General features: G+C 39.5%; 1 protein-coding gene across 2 annotated transcripts in view; it reads left to right on the plus strand.

Moving 5' to 3' along the window:
- LOC122803337 (SLAIN motif-containing protein 1-like) overlaps positions 1 to 24,947 on the plus strand; it is a 359,055-nt gene that overhangs the window by 197,208 nt on the left and 136,900 nt on the right. For both annotated transcript variants that reach the window (XM_044072909.1, XM_044072910.1), the window contains one exon: positions 19,579 to 19,743. In XM_044072909.1, the coding sequence (XP_043928844.1) occupies positions 19,579 to 19,743 (165 nt within the window). The remainder of the gene's footprint in view (positions 1 to 19,578; positions 19,744 to 24,947) is intronic.

Genomic DNA, 24,947 nt, shown 5'->3' on the forward strand with positions numbered 1-24,947 from the left:
TTTTAAAGCAAAAACAGTCTACCATTACTAGTTATTCTTCAGAAAGCTATATTATAACTAACAAGCTGCTATGAAATGCCACAGTTTTATTTTGATATAATATATGTATAAGTCTAGTTTGTATGATGCTTTGCAGGTAAACTTTCTGGTATTACCCCTGCCTTATGTCATAACTCAACTGAAAAGGATCTGAAGTGCAACATGACAAGTTTTCCATCTAGAAATAACTTTGGGCAAAAACTAAACAAATGCTATGAAAAGCAGACCAGCAAAAAGGGTCATGTAGTGAGAAAAAAAGAGCATGCCCAATGTAAGTGTCACAGATTGGTAGTAAAGACTACAAATTTGAAGCAAAATTCACCTTCAGTTATTTAAATAATAGTTGTATGATTCACACTAATGTGCATTATCATCATATTGGTAACTGCTACACAGTGCTTGCTACATGATATCAAAAGTGTTTATATTTCAGTCAAGACAGACTGTAGCACCAGGTGTATCTGGAATGCTCTACCCGTTTTGGACTTGATCCTAGTTATAATGCACACAAACTTCAAATAATTGTTAAAAAGAAATGTAGTTCCGTCTGGGTCTCCTCTAACTCAACATCACTGCTTCTCCCCGAAGAAAACTTGCTCCTTTTATATTTATTGCATAGTAATGTCTTTCGGCTTTTCCCAGTTAGGGGTCGCCACAGCGGAACTACGGTCTGCTAATGATTGGCAGTGGATTTTTTTACGGTGCCGAGTTACCAGCTCGACACTGAACCTTCAAAGAAGGCACACCCATTCACGCATGCACCTACCTGCATGTCTTTATATGTCACTCGACCACAGGGAGGACATACAGGCTTCACAGAGAAGGCGCTCCAGCCGAGAATCGAATAGGAGAACCTCTTGCTGTGAGGCAAAAATGCTAACCGCTGCACCACCGCGGCCTACATAAGCCCCACTTTTGTGTCCTGCCATACTTTTACCAGGACTGTTGACCTTACACCAGTGAAAAGTCTCAAAATAAAATCCATGCTCGTAAGACATCAAGCATCAGAGGCCCAGACCTGCTTAAACCTATTTTTTTTTTGTGCACTTTTTTCATTCCTGTCCTTGCTAACCAGGTAGCTGCTTCCATGTCTATACCCATTCAGTTTTCATAACCTGGGACAGCTATTGTCCAGGCAGCTGCGAGGAATAGCTTCCATTTTGGGGGCTTAACCTTTCCCCCAGCAGTTGATTTGCCTAGCTGCAGATGCAAGATCGGCTACAATGTCCCCTGTGGGCATTCTCTTTCCTGCATGTGCCCTGTGAAGATACAGTTTGGTAGAACCCAGCATATGACTCTAACTGTAGACTGTAGTGTAATCATACATCTCTGTCTTCTAGCTACCAGCATTTGAGCAAGTGGAAGCACCTACCTCTCTTATAATGGTAACCTGTCTGTTTACCTGTACCCTCCTTTGACATTTCCTTCAGTACCTGAGCGTCTGCTTGATCTTAGGTTATCCAGGCCACAATCAGGGATTTATACTTTTGCACCACAGATGACTGCTTAGACTTACATTTGGCCTTGCCAGTGAAAAAAATCTAGTATTGTCCATGTCAACTGGTATATCGTACTACATCGTGTCAGAAGTGAAAGTGACTTTTTCATGTTTAGAGACTTATTCTTAGAAGATGCCTCTGGTACCATGGATTGTGATTGCTACAGAGACTTTGGATAATACCATCACTACCCTGGGCATCTTAGCTTTCTTATCTTCCTTTTGGAAGAGTTATGGATGCTCACTAACTTTTCTGGTAGACTAAGCTGCAGCTGCCTTTGTAGTTTGTAGCTCCTGCATATTACAGTTCTGAACGTGTCCTTATCTCTTTGTAACATGGCTGATTTAGATGATTCTGGTTCATGTTTTTCCTTGAACTTGAATATTTGTCCTGAATAGATAACTGCAATTTCTGTTGTACAGCTTTATGCCTTCTCCATGAGTATCATAACCTGGTTCAGCTGCTTTACCAACTAACCTAGCATCAGGTGGCAGGAGATTCATTGATTTGTGTAGTCTTGCACTTCTCTTTTTTTTTCTCCATTTCTGCTCTGCTGTTAGGAGACGTCCATTGCATCCTGCTTCATTTCATCATTTTCCTTCCATTGTATTGATTTTCATGTATCAGTATAGTAGATAATTGCTCTTTAGTCTTCTGTCTGTTAACAGTCGTGCTGTAAGGTAATGGGCATGACTCCAGTAAGACCTACCTTTAGTGTAAGTGACATACACTGGTGTAATACACCAGAGTAAGTCACTTACACTGAGAGCAGGTATTCTGGAATCTAGTCACCAGCATAAGTCTTTTTATAGATAGGCCTTACATCGAAGTGAATCACTTACACCAAGAGCATGCATTTTGGAAATGGGGCAAGTTTACACTGAAGTAAATCACTTGCACTGTGATCAGGTCTTTTGGAATCTCGCCCCATGAGTTCCCACAGTAGTGGGTTTCTGTATTCCAAAACTGTGATGTGGCAATCCTTATAGCTATTACAATGTCTCCTTATCATAAGATTCTTAACTGTTTGGATAGTTCTCTCTGCATTCCTGCTGGCACACACACTTTCTGAATTCCCATCTTCTTTGTATTGCAACACATGGCCAGAGATGACATCAGGTGATCTGTCTCGCAAATACAGATTTTAATACACTAATCAGATGTGCATGTATTGTGTCTGTAAGATTATTTCATGGCACCTCAAATAATAGTCTGCAGATAGAAGATACATTGCCTGTTTAAAATGAAACAAGTCTGTTCCTACTTTATTTTAGTCCCTAGATTGAGTAACTTTGCTATTTGTTTTTCAGATGTGCAACAGGCTCTTAAAAGTGGGATCAGAGGATGCTTGGTGGCCAGGCATAGAGCACTTTTTTGCAGTCTGTAGGAGACAAAGTACAGAGATAGGGCTTCGGGGGAGCCCATGTAGGACATCCTTTTATGTCTGTTTTCTTTTTATGAGGAACCTTTGTAGATACTGTAGTTGCTGCATATGCCTGGTCAGGTACTTAACAAAGAGCAGTGATTGGTCATATGAGGGCTGTCATACTCTTGCTTATAAGATGCACTGTATAGAATTATTTCCTTACTACTTATTATTAGCCACATGAATGCTATCTATATATATATATATATATATATATATATATATATATATATATATATACTATATCTATCTACACACACATTGTATATATATATATTATATATATATATATATATATATATATATATATATGCTCCCTGATCTGTGCTTTTGGTGTTCTGTTGGTCTTTCCTATATAAAATTATTTACAAACTATGCAGTAGGCTAAATATATCAAATTTCTAGTACTGCAATCTGCCATAATTTTGAGTGCATATCTAAAACCAGATTCAGGATGCATAAAACCAAAAATATGAGGTAAAATATGGATGTTCTGTGTAAATCTGTACAGTTGAGATGTATGAACTGGCCAGTGTTTCTTTAAAAATCCAAGTGACTGCATTCATATCACTAATATATAATATAAAGGGACCACTATATGTCTTGTTTCTCTACTGTCCTTTTGTCCTGGGCAGTACTAGTAGAAAAATAAGGTCTGACTCTATTACCTCTTAGCCTTGGAATCTGTGAGAGGCCAAATTCAGCCTCATCTTTGCTATAACTCCTTTCTAATAATTTTTGCTTTAATGTCCCCATATCTTCACAAACCCGAATGCTGCTGGCTTTGAGCCTGGACATTCCCATATCCTGACCCATAATCACATTCTTAAAAATATACTTGGAGTACATGCTCTGCCTGTGTAGCAGAGCTTTTCTATGGCAATCCTTCCTATATAAACCAATTTCAAAGGATAGATCAGAATATCTAGTGACCCTGATGTCCAAAAAGTCAATATAATCTCTCGAGTACTGAAGGAAAAAATTAAAAAAAAGATGTTGTGGAATGAAGGAAATCAATGAACTCTAACATTTCTTTCGAAGTGCCTGACTACAACATAAAAATGTCATCCACAAAGTGATAGTAAAACTGAATGGACTGGGGAAAAACCTATCCGATGTAAGCACTTGGGTATTTTTTCCCATTGAGCTAATACCATATCAGCGTATCTATTGGCACAAGAAGTGCCCATAGCTATGCCTGCTTTCAATAAATAAATTAAATCAATCTTAATATTGTCATATATACTGTGCTCATGTAAATAAGATCACACTAAATCTAAGCCCTCAGGATTAGGAATAACTAAAAAGTGAGGTGACATTTAGTGTGACTCATAAAGAATCAATCGAAGTAACATGTTAATTTGTATACGAAAACAAATCCTGTAAAAAATTGTTTAGAATCAATAAGAACTACCATGGATTTATTTAAACCCGGTCTCAAGAATTTTTTGTATGAATAGAAAAAGGTTGTGTGAGCCACCATCCCCCCACAGCAGTTGGACAAAAGGGTGGCTCCCTAGAGTTCTTGTGTATCATCGGATGTCCTTGTAAGATCGGTATCAAAGGAGATTCCACCGTCAAAAAAAATTACGGTTCAAAAGTTATGTAATGATTCAATAGGCACTCCTGAATAGTTCTATGTACACTCCTAATCATTCTATCAATCTCTACTAAGTCTGTAACATTATAGGTGGATGTATCTGAAAACATATTTCTCATGGATGTAAAATAAAATGCATTGTCCAGTACTACTACAGACCCACCCGTATCAGCAGGTTGAATTACAGTACTACCATCTCATTGAAGCTTGGATAAAGCCTCTCTCTGTCTTGCTTAGAGAGATTACCAAACACCCACCCTTTCCTGACTTTATTAAAAGAGTCAAATATATAATTTTCGTATAGCTTACTAAAGAAAAACAATATTTAGCGTAATATTTCTTATAAATATCTTTAAGTCAACAATAGTGTCAAGTAAATCAGCCTGGTGAGTGGGAATAAATGAAAGTTATTGCTGTAATACAGCCAATTCAAACTCTGATGACTGTTTCTTTGAAATATTCCAAACTAAAGAGTTGCCCTTGGCTGCCATATTTTCTTGATTGTTGGGTTGTTCCCTGGATCCACTGTTTTTCTCTTTGTCCATTCCCCTGCTTCTTGATCGAACCAATGTTCTCAGGTGATACTTTTTGATTGATAAAGGTAGAGCGGGAAAAACCTGGTTGGAAGGTTTTGGACTTTTTTCTCTAACATGTGGTTGGTTGATGCAGAGGGGGCATCTCCTTGAGCAGTGTTAGGTATGGATTTGATCAAAGAAACAGAAATGGGATCAGTTATCCCAGTTGGTTCATCACTTCTGTTCACTACACTGTTAGCAGCACCGCAGTTGGAATCTGACTTAGGAGACCTTGGCCATGGAAAAACATGGCCATCCTTAAAATTACAAGTGTCTCTCTCAATTTTCTTCCTTTTCTAGACCACAAGTCTCCTTTTGTAAAGTGAAACATTATCTATAGTGTCACTAAGTTTTGAATCAATGAAATCAGCTGGAAAATTGGCATATAATGCATGCTGTTGGTGCTTACTGTCCTCTAGCAAATTGATTTCATTCAACTTAAAGAAATCACTTAACAGCCTAAGATAATTAAAGCTAGCTTCCAAATTCAGCTGTTGCCATTTAGCTAGCAATTCTGGATAGTGTTCACCATGCCTAGGCATTTTAAGTACTCTTAAGTCCTCTAGTTATAATACATAAATAAAGACATGCTTCAAAGTGGAAGTGTTGGAATTGCATTCTTTTGAGCATGTACAAACCATTATGTAAAGCATCTAAACATGCACAAAGCAGGCCATGGTCCACATCATCCGGGTAGGTATTGGACTTAGCAGAATCATCAGTATATCCAAGCAATAGATTATTGCTGCTACTTAGAAATTTAGCAGACTGATCAAATCTCTTATTTATCCCATGCTCCTTTGGGTTGTAAGCCAGTTCAACTTCAGAGGTAAAAACTTCAGCCATGCTCTGAAGGGAATCACAAATACTAAGAAACTGAACTACAAATAAATGCCATAATGGATGAATGGTGCTCTTCAAAAATGTAATCCAGTATTAAAAAGAACAAAGTCCCACTGACACACTGGTGAAGAGATGAAATCTACTATTTAATGAAAGGTTAGTGATTTCATGACCATAAAGTTGCTTCATCAGGCCATTAAAAACAGTTAAAACCATGCTTCTTGAGTACTAACCTGTGACCAATAGGAACAAATATTTCAAACATCATATAGCCAATAACGTAATTACTTGAATCAAATACTGTGCATCAAAGGAAAAACACTCATAGATGTAAATTTAAAGATATAGACTGCAATAACACTAAACACAGCTATATATTACCTAGCTAAATTACATGACTTCAGGAGAGGCTTCAAAAAAAGCTGTGCCAATAAGGTTAGGTTTTCTGTCTGCTCTAAATTTAATAATCCATCAATTTAGAATTACTGCCACCATCAACTAAGGAAACCGCAGTAAAAAACTTTTCTAAAGCAAACTTCACCTTACTTAAGACAGAGGCGGTAAGTTTCACAGCCCCCACGCTAAAGGATAACGCTGCCCAAAATGCAGAAACCTTTACAAATGCACTCTATGAGCATGTACAATGATGCATGGATCATGCCATCCCTAGCAAAACCAAGACTCATTCCTCTAAGAGAAGGAAACCAGTCTGGTGGACCCCTGCCATAAACAGGTATACAATAGAAGGAGGAAACTAGTTCAGAAAAAAAGCAAATCCCAAGAAGGAAAGACATCCCTGATCAGTATCAGTAAGAAAATGAGGTCCCTCATAAAATCATCCAAGGCTAACTTCGAAAGAAAAATAGCCAAGGATTCAAAAGATAACCACAAAACCTTCTTTAGCTATGTTAAGAATCTAAGTGGCAACTTGCAGATATGCACAGAACTAGTGCAAAATGGCACAAAATATACCGAACCTACTGATATTGCCAACATCCTGGTTGATAGATTCAGTGCAAACTTCACCCCCTCTCACCTCCAAAAGGGCCCACGACAATACCGGAAAGTGTAGTGTCCCAGAAATCACAGACGCACAGGTGAAAATAGCCCTTTCAAAAGCCAAAATCACAGCATCAGTGGGGCCAGATGGTGTCCCAGGCTGCGTCTTGCACGAACTACAGAACAAACTAACCCCCCACCTAAACATGCTGTTCAACCTCAGCCTCTCCACAGGCTACGTGCCCATAGAATGGTGCACAGCAGCGGTTTTTCCACTCCACAAAGGAGGGGCCACAACTGACCCTGGTAACTATCGCCCCATAAGCCTGACTAGCTATGTAGTGCATCATCATGGAACTCATTAACAAAGACATTGGGAACCTCCAAACACTTGACCCAACCCAGTTCAGCTTTGTTAAAGGCAGATCGTGCCTACTAAACCTGGTTGACTCTTCGAGACAGTCACCAAGGCCATAGACGAGGGAAAGGTTGTTCACATAGCCTACCTTGACCTCGCCAAGGCTTTTGACACCATTCCCCACTCGGGTATTAAAGAAAAACTCAACAGCCTGAACATAAACCCCTATGTCATGAGATGGGTTGCCAACTGGCTTACAGACAGAACTCACATGGTAAGAATAGCGGGCTCCAGTTCCGACTCTAAACAAGTCACAAGTGGTGTCCTGCAAGGCTCGGTCCTGGGACCCCTACTGTTTGGCATATACTTCTCAGAAGTACAGGCAAACGCAGGAGGACTATGGCTAACCAAGTTTGCCGATGACTGCAAACTGGGAGCCATAATTGACTCTCTGGCTGACATGGACATCCTCCAAAAGGGCCTTACCGAGATGGACACCTAGTTTCAAAGTCATGGCCTCAAGCTAATTGACAAAAAATGCAATGTCATCCCGTTTAGGAAAAACAAAACACCCACGAATTACCACATAGATGGCAGCCCCCTTAATATGGAAGAGGTAATAAGAGATCTGGGGACCCAGGTAGATAGTAATCTCTCCTTTGACAATCATATTTCCAAAGTAGTTAGGAAATCCTTCTGTGTGGCCCATCTAATTACTAAAGGGTTTGCATCTAGAAATAAAGAGGTTATAGTGCCCCTCTACTCATCGCACATCAGACCCATCATAGAGTACAATGCCCCATTTGGGATGTACCTCACAAGACACTTCCGACAGCTGGAGAGACCACAAAAGTACCTCACCAAGAGGATTACTGGCCTCAAACATATGTCCTGTGCAGCCCGACTGAAAAAACTCCGGCTGTACTCAGTGGCATATCACTTACTCAGAGGTGATCTCTGCCTGACTTGCAAAGCCATGTCCAACTCAGAATTGATGGACATGCTCCACCTAAAAAAATCCAGGTCACTGCAAGCCACGCGCTCTAGTGAGCTAAACCTTGCCAAAACAATAAATAGAACATGCTGGAGGGACAGATTCCTGTCACAGAGACTCCCCGTGCTTTGGAACAAAATTCCAAGCTACATTAGGCAGAGCTCCTCACTAACACTCTTCAAGAGAAACCTTGACGAGTGGATGGGTAACAGAAAATACAACCCTGGGGTCACTTCATTGGATCTGAGTGACAGAGGATCATTTAATTAATCAATGGGGCGGCGAAAGCCGACACACTTTGGATAGGCTTATAAATGCCCTCGGGCAGATAGCCTAGTACATACCTATGAATCTAAGTTCAGACTTTTCAGTGGAATTAATAAGGTTACCTAGCTGAGGATTCTTGCAAACGCTCAATAACTAGAAACTTTAAACGAGTGAAACTCCTTCGCTTTCAACATGTTTAGCTAGAGCATTATTATTATTAGCCACTTGAATGCTGTATATGTGTTCCCTGATCCGTTCTTTTAGTGTTCTGTTGGTCTTTCCTATATAAAATGATTTACAAGCTGTGCAGTAGGCTAAATATATCAAATGTCTAGTATTGCAGTCTGCCCTAATTTTTGAATACATATCTAAAACCAGATTCAGGATGTATAAAACAGCTACCACTATCTGTATATCTACAAAAATTATACCTACCACAAGGGAAGGTACCAGACTCTTCATTCATGGTGGTGTAATCAGTCTTAGCCCCTGGATAGCATACAAGTCTTTCCAGAAACTTTTTATTCTTAAAACAAAAATGTGGTGCGTCTCTAACAATGTCCCTAATTCTTTCGTTGGTGAGTAGAACTGGCCAGTATTTCTTAAAAATCCCAGTAGCCTTTCATTAAATAGTGGATTTTCTCTCTCTAGCAGTATGTCAGTGTAACATTCTTTTTAATGTTGGATATTGTCTCTGTTTCTACATGATCTACTTTACTATAGACGACGCATAATTTTTCATATCCATACATTTTTGTTAACAGTTTCTTTTCCATGTGAACATATGTCTCTTATGCATTTGTAAATACTTTTGACCCTTAGGTAACTGAATTATTCTGTTGTAGGCTTGCAGCCACTGTGCCATTTCTCTGGCATCTACTTGAAACACAGCTGTGCCATTTCTCTGGCATCTACTTGGAACACACATTATTGACATCATAGTATATTAGTGCTTGCAAAGTTTGCTGAGCATTTTAAAATTCCATCCCTCTTCATAGTTCTGCTACTAGATAACTTCCTGCCATAAAAGTTTCCTTTAAGGGATGGCTATTCATCAGTCATGTCACGCATGGTCCTTGATCGTCATAGTCAGAAATGTCTGTAATAGTTGGTCATCTTCTGTCTTTGGCATTTTCACATTTCCTCTTATTTATTTTTTCCTGTAAGGCTTCAGTCTCTCTCACATTAGAATATGACCTATGTGTTTCAGACTTGTTACTCTTACTTCACATTTGTTATTATTTGACTTGAAATTATGCTTCATTGTAATTCGGAGGAAGTTTTCTGAAGTCTGAGTTTGTCTTTTAAAGGCTTATTTGAATATAAGGAAGTGATATTCTACGTAAAAACTGTCGGAGAGTCAATAAAAGCTTTTTTCCTCCCATGACGACAGTAGCCAGAGCACTTGAAAGTCTGTTTCTTCCAATTGCGTGGCTGTAGTCTGCAATTTTAATTCTTTTATCATGTTACAGAGCTTCTGGCAGTTTCCCTGGACAATATATTAGTGATATTGCATGAGGATTTTTGTGTACAATATGCTTTAGGAAACTTCCCAAGGCTGAAAACAAATTTGTCTTGTGCTGAAGATTACTGTTCTTCTGTACAGTATTTAAAGAGTTTCTCCAAATGTGTGACTGAATATGTACAGGAACACAGTCTGGCTCTGTTTTCATACTTTAATTTTACTTTACCAGTCTTATCCAAACATGACCCCAAATAAAGGGCCACATTTTGAAGAAACAAAATATTTTTTTTATTTATTTTGTAGTCATGTCAGTAACTTTCAGCTGAAAGGCTTTTATACACGGTGCCCTCAATATGTTAACAATATTAACATTTTATAATTGAATCTGAAAATGTACTGCCATGCTGTCAGTCAAAAACGTATTAGTGTTAACGCCATAGCTTTTTTCCCCTTGGCCTTCATTGAAAATGGGATTTTGCTCAGACCCACTAGCCAGGTTAGCAAATAGAAATAAATACATTTAATCCCCAAAGCTACAAAATTATAATCAGCCAAAATGTTTTACCTTTCTCTGGTTTAAATTCAGTGTTATGCTTTTTCTCACCAACAAAATGACTTTTACATTTATGTCACTGATTCTAAGGACTTTTCAAACTTTGCTGTATCAATCCTTTTTTATTTTAATCTTACTAACAACCAGGTAATTTTCATGATGTTCATCGTGCATACAGCTGCAGTCATTACAGATGGGTTATCCTGCCGTCAGGCGGGTCCTCGGTCGGCCGAATTCCAAAGTCTAGGCCCGGCGTCGCTTCTTCCCTGACGTCAGTGTGGCAGGGGTATAAAAGAGGCAGCCGTCGCCATTTTCTTCAGTCTTTCTTGCCGCACGGTGCCCGAAGCAGAAGCAGTTCGCAAGTGCCGGTCAGCCAGCTCCTGAGATTTATGAAAGTATTTCAGCCGAAGTCTTCTTGAAAGCTAAGTACCCCGTTGGGGAAACTTTTCTTGCCTCAGACCGATGTCAGACAAAGTTAATAATTGCATTTCATGTGGGAAGCAAATACCGCATAAGGATTTCCACTCTTTCTGTATACCTTGCTTAGGCCCAGACCACGACGTCTCGGCCTGCCATTTTTGTGCTAGAGTCAACAAGTGCACTATTAAGTGCCGGGCGGAGTTCGGCCTTCACTATTTTGGCAAAAAATTGAATTATATTATGTCGTCGGATACTCCGACTCCAGTTTTGAGCAAAAGACGCAAAGATAAGGACCGACATACGAGGTCCGCACCGACTACTGAGACCACGCTAAGGCCGACTACCGGTTCTCCAGTGCTCAGCGAGGCGCCTACGCAGCCCCTAAGTACCGATGACACTACATTACCGGTGTCTTCAGTACCCGAGGTCGCAGGCTCTTCGGTCCCCATTCCTACTGCAGATACCAACGCCACTCTTGGCGGGGAAACTCAGAATTTAGACAGGCCTGCCATTTCTCAAGGTGTCTTCAGGCCTTCCTCCTTCTCTATTAAAGCTTTCACTAAATCTAAAGCAGCTATGAAAACCAAAAAACAGGGTCCTCAGACCCCCCCTCTCAAGGCCCCATGCCTAAAAAGCAGATGCTTAAAATGGCTGAGGATTTGATTACTCTTATCAGGGGTTCTCAACCCCCCTCTGACAAAAGGTCCAGATTAGAGGAAGACTACTCTTCCTCAGATCAAGCTTCTGTTACCTCAGAACAATCTGAGGACCAGGATTATACCTATTCTCCATTCGAAGACTCTGATGCAGAGGAGTCTATTCCCTCGGTCTCCCCCCCTGAGGACTACTCTTTTGGGGGAACCCTGCATACATTGAGGGAACACTTTCACTGGGAAGGCCAAGATTACTCAGATTCCAAGAAAAGGCTCAGAGAATTTCTTCTGCTCCCCCAGCATAGGCCCCTGGCTATCCCTCCTGTTTTAGATATATTGGATGATGTGTACACAGAAGCCAGCCTTAATCCAGATTCTTTGCCTCCAGCTCCTGTTAAACCATACAGGTATTACCGGGTTCCTGATTCTCACCAGTTCCTATATAAAAGCCATACTGCTGACCCAGAAACTATTTCACAGGGTCCCAAGGGAATTAAGGCCTCTACTGCTAAAAATCCATTACCTTCAGAGAGAGATTCCAGAGCTTTAGAAAGGTGGGGGAAAAAGGTGTACACCTCGGCCACTTTAACCATGAGGGCATTAAACTGTCAGTTCCATATGTTAAAGTATCAACAGTTTTTGATATCTCAGTTGAAAAGCAAAATGACACAACCAGAACAACCAGATTTAAAAGAGTTGCAGGATTTGTTGCATGGTGCAGAGCAAGTGGGTAAACATACCTTGCAGTGTGGTTTTGATGCTTTAGAGGCCTCATGTAGAGCTGCTGTTACGGGGTCTGTTATACGTAGGCATGCTTGGCTCAAAGAGCAAACCTTACCAGATCATGTCAAAGCTAAATTATTAGATGCACCTCTTCAAAAAGATGTATTGTTTGGCGTTAAAGCTGAGGAGGTACTAAAGAAAATGGAGGAAAAAGCAAAATCAATGCAAACAGTGAAATATTTCCTGCAGGTACAACCTCCACGTTTCAGCAGAAACTGGACTTCAAAAAATTGGTCCTTTCCAGCCACGGACAGACCTCAAAGGGGCAGATACAGACACCCAAGCGGTAGAGGGCAACCTCAAGGATCTTTCAGAGCCAGACAGTGGCAAGCACCAACCCCAAGAGGTGGAGAAGATAGATCACAGTCATTTAGAAAACAGACACGATGACTTCCCCGTACATCTGCCAAGCAAAGCTTTAATGGCAGCACCTTTGGGTGGAAAACTGGCATTATTCTCAAAAAATTGGCATATTGTTACAAAAGACAAATGGATTCTGGACATTATAGACAGAGGCTACAGGTTCCACTTTCACACCCTTCCAAAAATGAGAGGCATGCCAAACCTGCCACAAAATCAAAGGGCAGAGGCACAAAAATAAATTTCAGCTCTCATGGGCATGAAAGCGATTCAAGAGGTACCTGCAAAAGAACAAGGTCAAGGGTTTTATTCCAGACTATTCCTGGTACCAAGGAAAGACAAAGATTGGAGACCTATCTTAGACCTATCCATCCTAAACACATATCTACAGGTGCCAAAATTCAAGATGCTCACATTACAGCAGCTTCTTCCCATGCTGGGCAAGGAGTCTTGGCTGGTAACATTGGACCTCAAGGAGGCATACCTGCATGCCCCTATCAAACAAGATTGTAGAAGATACCTCGGATTTCTTGCAGGTTCAACCCATTACCAATTTTATGCATTGCCCTTTGGCTTATCTACTGCGCCCAGAGTGTTTACGAAATGCCTGGCATCAGTAATCGCCTTCTGCAGACTACAAGGAATACAAATCTACCCATATCTGGACGACTGCCTGATCCAAGCGGACAGCAAGGACATACTACTGCAGCACCTGGCGTTTGTAATAAAACTGTTGAACTTCCTGGGATATACAGTCAACAAAAAGAAATCAAAACTAATACCCTCTCAACAAATAATTTTCCTGGGTGTCAGCTTGAATACAACCACCCAGGTGGCCTACCTCACGCCAGACAAACAAGGGCAACTGTCTCAATACTTCAGCAAAATGGCAACTTTCACCAGGCTAACTGCAAGGAAAGTCCTGCAGGCTCTGGGATTCATGGCATCTTGCATCCTACTAATCCCATGTGCAAATCTGCATATGAGGAAACTTCAATGGTACCTAAAAAACTTATGGTCTCAACACAGCCACAGCTTGGAAACAATTATACCACTCATTCCATGCCTTCAAAAGGAATTTTTGTGGTGGGCTCAAGCTTGCCAAAGAAACACAGGTCTCCCTTTCTGTGTACCTCAAGCAACTCAAATCATCACAACAGACGCCTCAGACTACGCCTGGGGAGCACATGACAGATCAGTGCATTCAGGGAAAATGGTCCCGAAAAGAGAAGCACCTACACATCAACCAAAAGGAAATGCTAGCCGTGCAAAATGCTATTATAACCTTCAAAGACCTACTGCATCCAGGCCAGCTATTGATAAGGACAGACAACACCACAGTGATGTGGTACATAAACAAACGGGGGAACTCATTCATACCCCCTGTGCAGGCAAGCCATGACTCTATGGAACACAGCACTGGAAGTGCAAATTCAACTACAGGCACAATTCCTGCCAGGGAAGGAAAACACACTGGCAGACAACCTAAGCAGAAATATGACAGATCCACACGAATGGAAGTTGCATCCTCAAGTTTTCACAAAGATAACTCGGGCATGGGGTCAGCCAGACATAGATCTCTTTGCTACCCACAGAAATTACCAGTTGAAAAAATTTTGTTCAAGGACCTATCATCCACAGGCCTGGAAAGTGGACGCACTTTCTTTCACTTGGACAACATTGACAGTCTATGCCTTCCCGCCTCTTCCTCTGCTGCCCAAAGTTCTATTAAAAGCCAGAGCAGAGAAGCCGAAAATTATTCTCATTGCTCCAGACTGGCCAAGACAGCACTGGTATCCGCACCTGAAGAGCCTGACACATTCCCCACCATGGATCCTACCTCTAGTCCCTCTTCTGTTGTCCCAGCACAACTACAAAACCCTTCACAGCCAGCTCAAAACCCTAAATCTAGTTGCATGGAGAATTCCTTGATTTCCCAACAGACTCTCCTCTCCAAGGAGGTGCAGGATGTCATCTTGGAGGCCAGAAGACCTTCTACTAGAAAAGCCTACTCCGCCAAATGGAAACGATTTTGTGCCTGGAATCAAGAAAAGGGCCAGAATCCTTGGGTAATAAATATACCTCAAATTTTACAGTATCTAGCTGAGATGTTAAACAGTGGACTTTCCTTCTCCTCCATCAAGATCCACGCTTCAGCCATTTCTGCACAATACAACACAGATCCTCCTTTATTCTCTCATCCTCTCTTAAGGCAGTTCCTCAGAGGGGCAAAGAATATAAAACCCCCAAGGAAACCACTAGTCCCTGCTTGGGACCTCAACTTCGTATGGGAAAAGCTGACCCTTCCTCCCTTCGAGCCAGCTTCTTCAACAGAACTACAATACTTGTCATGGAAAACAGCCTTTTTTCTGGCTATTACCTCAGCACGCAGGGTTTCGGAGCTACAGGCTCTCATGGCTGTGCAACCATTCATCATTTTCCATCAGGACAGAGTTTCCTTACGAACCAACCCTACCTTTATGACAAAGGTAGTATCCAGTGTAGCTTTGAATAAGACTATCCACTTACCTACCTTTTATCCTAATCCACAAAACAAAGGGGAAAGACTACTACATTCCTTGGACATTCACAGACAACTTTGTTACTATTTGGACAGGACAAAGCCATTCAGGAAATCCGAGCAACTCTTTGTGTCCTATGCTACAGGTGCTCAAGGAAAGGCTATTTCCAAACAGACTATTTCAAAATGGATAGCCCACTGCATACGCTTTTGTTACTCATTTCATGGAAAAACTGTGCCTGCATGCATCAGATCCCACTCCACCAGGGCCACAGCTACCTCTGCAGCCTTCCACAGGGGGGTCCCTACCAAGGACATTTTGGAAGCAGCCACTTGGAGTTCAGTGCACACTTTCTCCAAGCACTATCACCTTCCACTATTCTCTAAATCTAGAGTGGGTTTTGCCACAGCAGTCTTGCAGGGCATCCTCGCTCCTCCTAGTTCCACTTAGTGCCTACCAGCCCTACTTAGCTTTGGGATTCTTCCATCTGTAATGACTGCAGCTGTATGCACGATGAACATAGTACAGTTTTGTACCTACCATAAATGTAGATGTTCGAGTGCTCATACAGCTGCAGTCCAGGTTACCCCCCCCCCTCCGTCCCCTCTTAGGACAGGCCTTATGACAAACGCCTTATCATACAACCTATTTGGGGTATTCTCTTATGGTGTATTTGCTTGCAACTACTGTTTTTTGAATATTCTATATTGCATGTTTGCATAAATTTATGTTTTGCCTTCCTTCTGGGGGCACCTGACATCTGGGGCAAGAAAAACTGAAGAAAATGGCGTCGGCTGCCTCTTTTATACCCCTGCCACACTGATGTCAGGGAAGAAGCGACGACAACCGACGCCGGACCTAGACTTTGGAATTCGGCCGACCGAGAACCCGCCTGACGGCAGGATAACCCATCTGTAATGACTGCAGCTGTATGAGCACTCGAACATCTACATTTATGGTAGGTACAAAACTGTACTTTTCTAGTCAAAAACATGCAGATTCTTTTGAATAAAGTTGTATGCATTTCCTTTTTATACATCTGTACAAAATGACAGCAAGCAGAAACAAAGCTAGTTTACCTTCTTCCCCAGTCATTTGCTGTTCATGGGAGAACTAATTGTTACAGCACTTGCAGGGTGCCGAACAATTAAGCATCCCCCCAGGTGTTGTTACAATTGGGTCTCATGCTAGGGGTGCCTCTAACAAGTTTTTTTCCCCCTCATTCTGAACATACTCTCAATACTGTTTGCACTACAAATTAATTACAGTTGTTTTTGTACAGTATACAAATTATTCACAGGTAGCTGATTGTTTGAAAATAGCAGAAATGCTTTACCTTTGAAGTTGTAAAGTGAGAAACGAGGTTTAAACAACGGGTCTCTATACCTGCCATAGGGGCTGTTTTTATATAGTGGCTCCAGTAAATTATCCTTTAGCCATACTTAAACCTAAGCAATTACCGGCATGTGTTGCCCTTGAAAACATCTGTTTCTAATTATTTAATTTTTTTTGGGTTGTTTTACTTTGCGTAATGATGTTTCTTGGATCAGGCTTCATGAGCAAGTATCCATTTGAAAAACAAAATCTGTATAATAACTTTGTGTATAATGTTTCTTAGACTGCAGTACATTATGGTAAAGCTGGACTGCATATTATGCACACAGGTTTGCTCTTAACATACAGGAAACCAGTGCTGGTCTTGTAAATAAAAAACAGCACATTTTAGATAAGGAGAAGTGGAAAACAAAGCACATTTATTCTGTGGTTGTAAGGTTAATTCCACCTGTTGTACACGAGGAAAGAATTTCTCAAAGAGAGTAAGTATAATTCTGGTAGAGTACAACTAATGTAACACATTGGTATGTTTATACAATGAACCATAACTTGTTAAAAAGGCACTAGTTTGGTATTATGTGTTGTGATACTGACAGACCTTAAGATAAGTAAACAAAAATCTGGAACAGGAGCAATGAAACAGCGTTTTATTGAGGCAAGGCAGAGTAACTTAAAAAAATAATGATCCACAGAACAACTTATGCCTTAAGTAAGTCACAGCCACTTAACATACGGAAAACACCAGTCATAGTTTAGATGTGTTATTACCAAAATTGTGATAAACAGCTTCCTAAATGGCTATTTTTATCAGGTGGCTATTGAAAAGTGAGTAGCAGAACTACACCACTTAGAACTGTAGGCCTAAAAGTATGAATGACAGGCATACATGTAAATGTGAGATTGCAGTAGTCCCCTTTGTTCAAGGTATGGCAGTTTTGGAAATAGAAATAGCAGATGTGGTTTGGGATGTGCAGGAAAAATCCGACTCATCTGCAAAAGTGTGTAAAATCTGTAATGATGGGTTTTTGCAGTAATTTTCTTTCCATTTGAATTCCACTACATTTTTTGAATCTTTGAAAATAATGCAAACACATCTACAATTTGAATAATTATACTAGATTAGACATAATGTGAAAACATTGGTTAAGAATAGATGCAGCTTATATGACAGTCGTTTAATATTTAGAGAAAATTTAGTCAGTTTATACAGAAATTAAAAGTAAGCTAGTATAATACAAACAAGCATTGCAATATGAAGTTATAGAAAAAAAACAGGGTATTGACCTATTAAAACAGAGAGACAGGGGATAGAAATTGATTGAAGTAAGAAAGTGAGTGAAACAGGAGCTGTAAGGTATGAGTAGGTACTTGTTCATAATTGGGGATTTAGTTTATCCTGGGGTTGAACAAGAACAGAGCCAAATTCTGACTAGGAAGTCTTTCAGAATGGTTTTAAATGACTAGAGGAATGGTATCAACCTTGACAGATCTAGATAAAGGAGTTCCAGGCCTCAGCAACATGGTATGAGTACATACCATGCCCACCAGATTTGATAGGTTTGTGGCAGTGAAGAGTTTTGGTCACTGGATCATAATGACTGATTGGGAACATAGTTGGGTAGAATGGTAGTTGGTGCTGGAGAAGCAGATGGATGCTGGATAATTTTATAAGTAGTAAGAAGTTTTGTATATGTTTGTTAATGGAGTAGTTCTAACTAACTTAGGCTTTTTAGTGTTATACAGTGGTGGGTTCTGAAAGGGGTATTTGCTGCAAAGTTATTCAGTAGCAAGTCCTGACATCTATATCAGAAGATTGAATGCTAAAAATAGCGAACACTCTTTTATCAAACTTAAAAATGCAAAACCTTAAAATGTCGAAGGAACAGATCAGCAATTTTTTTTTCTCAGGTAAAAAATTTGTTGATCCTAAAAAAATAAAATACAAACTCTGAGATCACAACACAATGGAGAAAACAGCAACGTCTGGAGAACGGCCCATCGATTGTTTTCCGCTGGGAAAAAAAATTGATGTTCTGTGTCTTCAACATTTTCAGGTTTCGTGTTTTAAAGTTCGATATAAGAGCGTTCGCAAATTTAAGCATTCACTCTTCTGATAGGAACCAAAGTCTTGTACTTCTTACATGCAGTCATTTCTATCCATGGATGTTTGTCTCTCTAGTACATTATGACGTTTCATCACTGTTTGCCATCTTGAGACATGTTCAGGTCTGAGTGAACATACCCTGATCAAATGGATTTTCTGATAAGAAAAATGTTTTTGTGGTTGGTAAAGCTTTCCCCATACCACCTTACTGCAGGGACCTTGCCTTCTGCACTCCATAATATTACATTGGAGTCCAGGGTTGCTGCAACATGGAATCACAATAAGCTCATATTTTCACTGAATTTACTCTCTTTTTTTTCTAGTTGACTGTGTACTAGTGCTCAACTACATGGCATACTTCCAAGATCTTCACAAAAGATCGACCATTAACCTTATCTGTGCCTTCAACTACACACTTTGTGATGCAGTTTGTCGTAGAGTACAGCAAAATATCTGTAGCTGGTTCATTTCCAAAGCATTATCTAGCATCTATGCCGTGGCTCCCATGAGCCATTTAGGGCTTGCTTAGGCACTAACAGTTTAGTTACTGCTATCTGGAAATCTAGTAAGATTAGTTTCCACAGTAAACCAAGCCAAACACTTAAATGGTCATGTCATGAGAGAAAACTTTGCTTTATTACACTGTAGTATGTTGGCTCATTAGAAATTCAATTGAAGAGTTGCAGTTATGACAAGTGATTGGATGAGTAACAGTTTTTTGCCTAATGTGTGTTTTCTTTTCCATGTTAAAAACATAATTTAATGTATTTGTTTTTGTTTCAGATAAACTTCGTCGAAGCATGCCAAATCTGGCACGGGTGCCAAGTACGAATACTACTCCCCCTCCTTTAACAAGTTCCAGTCCTTTATCATCAGTACGCAATAGTCAGAGCTTCGATTCAAACCTACATGGGGCAGCTAATGGACTTTCTAGGCTACAGTCTTCTAGTATGTAAAGCATTTATTTCTCAGAACTTCAGTTTAGTTCTGCAGACATCTGTATGAAATAATGTTTATGGGTTAGTAGCAAATAGCTTTGGCATCTGATTCCCTGACAGTTTTTATTTTTCCTGTAAGATTTAGAAAAGAAATTTATAAATGTCATGATGTTTATTATATGAATAGATCTTTTTCTGCATCATTAAACATTGGTACCATTAGTAAAAAGATTTTAACAAGATATCCCAACCCACACTGAGGTCACCACATACGCTTTCAGAATATACAGTAATTGCTTTTTTTTTCTCATTCTTTTAAGAAAAAAATGTTGCTGCATGATGATTAACCTTTTTTATTTTTGAGCATGATAAGCAGAGCAACACCCCAAGTGGTTAGAAAGGAAACAAGATTAGTATGAAATGAATAGTCAGCATCGCAACAGCAAAGTGTTTGGCTTAACTGTATGCCACTCCTCAGTCTAGCATCTGTATGTATGAAAATGCCAGTCGGGGACACAACCAAATCCAAAGTGTTCAGATCTCTATGGACGTACTCTGAACCCTGTACTGTTAACTATTCAGCACTGTATCACAGCTTGACCATTTATTTTTCCGAAACTAACAGTGGTAATAATTATGCTCTTTACTTTTGGTCTGTGTGTGTCTGTGTGTGCGTGTCTCTGTGTGTGGCATGTCTCTGTGTGTGCGTGTGTCTGTGTCTGTGTGACTCTGTCTCTCTGTGTCTGTGTGCGTGTGTGTACCATTGCATTACACACTACTTCTTTTCATAATTTGTTTCACTGATGTTGGATGTTAATGTATTTAATGTCCTGCAACCTGAGCATAGGCAAGTCATACTCCTTCTCAAGGATGCTCAAGGAAAACCACTTTAGCAAGCTGCAGCAGAAGACCTGATAAGGATTTCTTGTTCTAAGTATTTTCCACTGTGACAGCATACAGAGTTGTACCAAAGGCTAAATTGTCCATTCGCTGACAGCTGCTGGCATTTATTCTGATGTCAGAAACATAGTGGAAGAAGGCCGAGGGTTGATAAATGTACATTGGACTCAGGGTTGTTTTTAAGCTATGGGTCCCCCACATTCACACATTTTTGGACCATGCATAAATGCAGTTATTCTTTTGGATTCACCATCCTGATTTATGATGATTCAAAATGCTGTCATTGTAATCCAACAATGTGGGTAACCATCCATTATGACCTTTGATTTTTGTGTACCTCAAATGTCAGACTGTAATAAAAATATGGCCACAGTAAATTACTCCAATCTGCTTTACATAAGTGCATACTAGTCCTGTATAGTCAGCCTAACAATTGTTTAACATGATCATGACAGAATTGTTCGCTATTCTAATCCACAAACAGCCCCTAAAACAAGGAATTGTAGCCCCAAAATAAATAAATAATTATAGGTATAATCATGTATTACAGACTTGTTTCACACAAACACATAGTAGCCCAGTTATTTCAAATTATTTTGCACAAATGCAAACTAGTCCTGCAAAGCTGTACTGCTTAAACTAATCAAATGACAAGAGGGTAAGATACTTTCATCCATGTACAAATTCTACCCAAACAGTGAACAGGCAGCACACTTGACTTGATCATAGAAGGTCAAAAGGCTGCGGATTCTATTTCCATTCCAGGTGCTTATATTGATTTTCTATTACTAATACTGCAGTACAGCATAAAGACTGTGCTTCACTCCTGAGTGTGCTGTCCTTCAGCTGAGATGTTAAACTGAAGTCCTATATGCTTGTGCTGATGGTAGCCCAGGTGGACATAAAAGATCCCATGGCACATATAAAGAATAGGGGTTTCTTTACTTGTATACATGTGTACAACAACTTTGTAACTGTTACTGTTCAGAGACCGTATACAGGAATATATACAGATCGGATCATTCCTATTAGCCCCTATCATTTCCCCACAACCATTATTACAGCAGCATGCACCCACTCTTTATTATGCAATACTTCTTGACATCTAGAATTCTATATAATCACCAATACCCTACTTGTTTACATTTTCTTACATCATTTAAATCATAGCAGCTGTATAAAATAGAGTTCATATCGACATTTTGAATATTCAGAACAGTCTTTAAGCATTTCTTCTCAAATCACTAACTTTTACATGGTTTAAATTAAGCATGTTCAGCAGTATCTTCATTTGACACGGATAATGTTTCCTCTCATTCCTAACATTGCACACCACTTTCACAGGCAACTTATTTATTCATATTCTTCATAAAAGTATGAGACTCCAATCCTTTTAGACCTTTCCCATCATAGTTTCATAATATCTTTAACTTCAAGTTGCAAACTCCACCATGGATCAATATAAAAATTTACACAATTTATTCATACCTCACTTTTCTATTACACCCATTTCCAAACGTTTAATTTCCCATTCTAAAATGTTACTATGATAGCTATAAATTTCTCCATTGTTTATTTTCTGTACTTTAGTATTCATTTATGCCAACATTCATTATATTTCTTATGCAAAAATCCTTGCAACAATATTGTATTTTTTCCTGATAATTTATTCTTAAAATCCAAAGTAAATGCAATGAGCATAAATATGGAAGAGGTTTGATCAAGCTCTCAGACCACCATTACTTGACTTGTCATGTAACCACCCCTCTTTTAACTTGGTTCAATTTTAGGCAACATACAGTTGATAATACTTTTTTGGTAACAGTATTTTCTTTATCATCAGGTAACATATAAGTTCATAGGTACTTACTAGGCTTTTGTTCTGTGAGGATATTTAACTGCCTAGCCACACATTCCTACTGAGTTTCTAGCCATAGTAGTTTAGGACTGAGACACCGGTATTTTGCAGACGTCTTTTATAACCTCAGTATAGGCATTCCTTTAGTATTGTTTGATAACCCTTTGCAAGTATGAATTACCATAACCTTGGAACAGGTAGTTACATATTACTCATGTCCATAAGGGACAACAGTGCCAAACCAGGGGTGAACTTATGATTTCTCATCCGTGCATCCAGGCTGCATTTCAATAAAGTATGAGATGTACTTATCTTCATATGGAGAAGAAGGTGGTTCCACAGAAGTGGTATTGTCTGTGAGACATGTCTCTCTCTCCAGCATTTTCTATTTCAGTTGCACCATAGATTAAGGTCTCTAGAGTGGGTGTTTCTGATACTGTTGGCCTTAAGGATAGTGTCTGTAAAGGCTATGTATGCCAGGCAGAGATCTCCCCTTAGGAGCCTGTAGGACACTGAGAATAGGGATAGGGCTTTGAGGAAGCCTGAGTATCTTTGTGGTTTTGTTCTTTGATTTTCTTAATAAGAAAATGTTGTGGTCTCTTGAGTTGACTTAGTAGCTTTGACAGGTACATGCCAAATGGGGCATTATATTCAATTTTTCCCTAATGAGTGCATTGTACAGTGGAATGATCATCTGCTTAGATTTAGATGCCATACCCCCTGGTAGTAAGTTATGTGGTAGAAAGAACTAGACATATGGTGATCAAACAGCTCATTGTCTTTGTGTGCTGTCAGGTCCCTCACTACTAGGTCATTCTTCAGGGCTGTATTGTTGATGTGATACTTGCAAGGGACATTTTGCTTGCCCACGGGTACACATATGCACTTCATGGTGTTTAGTTTTAAGCCATCATTGTGACACCAGCTATTTGTTTGTGATGGGCCTTCCTGAAGGATCTTGGTGTCTTCTGAGGTGTTTGATGACTTTGATTTTATAGTGGTTGGCAGATTTTCAGCCGTAAACCCTTAACATTTATCTTGACCTTTGAGAAGTAGATGCCAAAACAGAGTGGCCCAAGGACCGATCTTTGGGGTACTTCACTAGTGTCAGGTCTCTTGGTGATAGACCCACCCACTCTACTTTTTTGGGTTCTATTTATGAGCCAGTTTGATATCCAAGTAATTTAGGGATTTACATTTAGCTGAATACGTTTATTAACTATGCTTGAATGAAGGATGTCATTGAAAGGCTTTGTGAGGGCAAGATATGTAGTGTGAACTTTTCCCTCCTCCATTGCTTCAGAGAACTTGTCAAAGAAGTCAACCAGGGTAAGTTGGTAGACTCTACCTTTGCCAAAACCAAACTGGCTTGGGCCAGTATTTTGTAGGATGCCCATGCCTGTTTATTAATTCTGTAATGATCCTTTCCATAGCTTTACAGATGAGCCTGGTCAGGCTTATAGGTTTATGATTGCCTGGATCAGTTCATGCCCTACCTTTGTGAAGGGGATGACTGTTGCAGTCCTCCATTCATCTGGTACGAACTCAGTTTGCAGGCTAATATTGAAAATATACATTCCCTCTCCCCTCTCAATTTCCTATTTTTTCAGTATTACCCTGGAGGCTGATATTGAAAATATAAATCTCTCTAATAACATATTTTACTTAATAATACAGTATTAGTCATATACATGTATTTATAAATGATAACTTAAATGTATTTCTTAAATTTTATGACATCCACTTCAGGCAGTACTTGCCATTGATTTCTTACAATCTGTTTTGTTCCAGATAATAATTCCCTTTCTAGAAAAATAATTGCCCCTGTCTTTACTGTTTCACCCAATCCCTTACATTTTCCTTCCTTAGAAACATTCCAACTCATCTCAGATATCATTCTTACATCTTTTATCATTTTTACCATCCAGTTTTACTTCTGGACACCTGTACTACATCATCTGCATATAGTATTACCAATGGCATGCTTAACCTTTGCAGATGTACACTTTTTGCCTCATTTATTTTTTAAACACCTTTATTGAATTATCCCTTGTGACATATGCAAACTTAAATTTATATAAAAACAATCGGACCATATTAACAAGTTTACATTTGCAAGCATTATACATTATATATATATATATATTATGCATCACATAATCTTTGCAACATTATATAAATTATTCAGTGACTGCCTTTTCTTAAACCTCATTCCTCCTCCAGACGATTTTTCTGCATGAATTGTTGCAAAAATTTCCATTTTTTGTAAGCAAGAAACACCTTTATTAAATTTCACTTATGGCACAGACCATCATGTTTTTATATAAATGAAAACAAACCTATGTACTGACATATTTTGTAGTTGCAAACATTATACATCACATATCTGTCCTGTTATTGTCAGTCAAACATTACATAGCTCATTCAAATGCTGCCTTCTTTAAAATCTCATTCCT

The sequence above is a fragment of the Protopterus annectens genome, chromosome 5.part1 (assembly GCF_019279795.1).
Source record: "Protopterus annectens isolate FY-2018-M chromosome 5.part1, PAN1.0, whole genome shotgun sequence".
In the NCBI taxonomy this organism is placed as follows: domain Eukaryota; kingdom Metazoa; phylum Chordata; order Ceratodontiformes; family Protopteridae; genus Protopterus; species Protopterus annectens.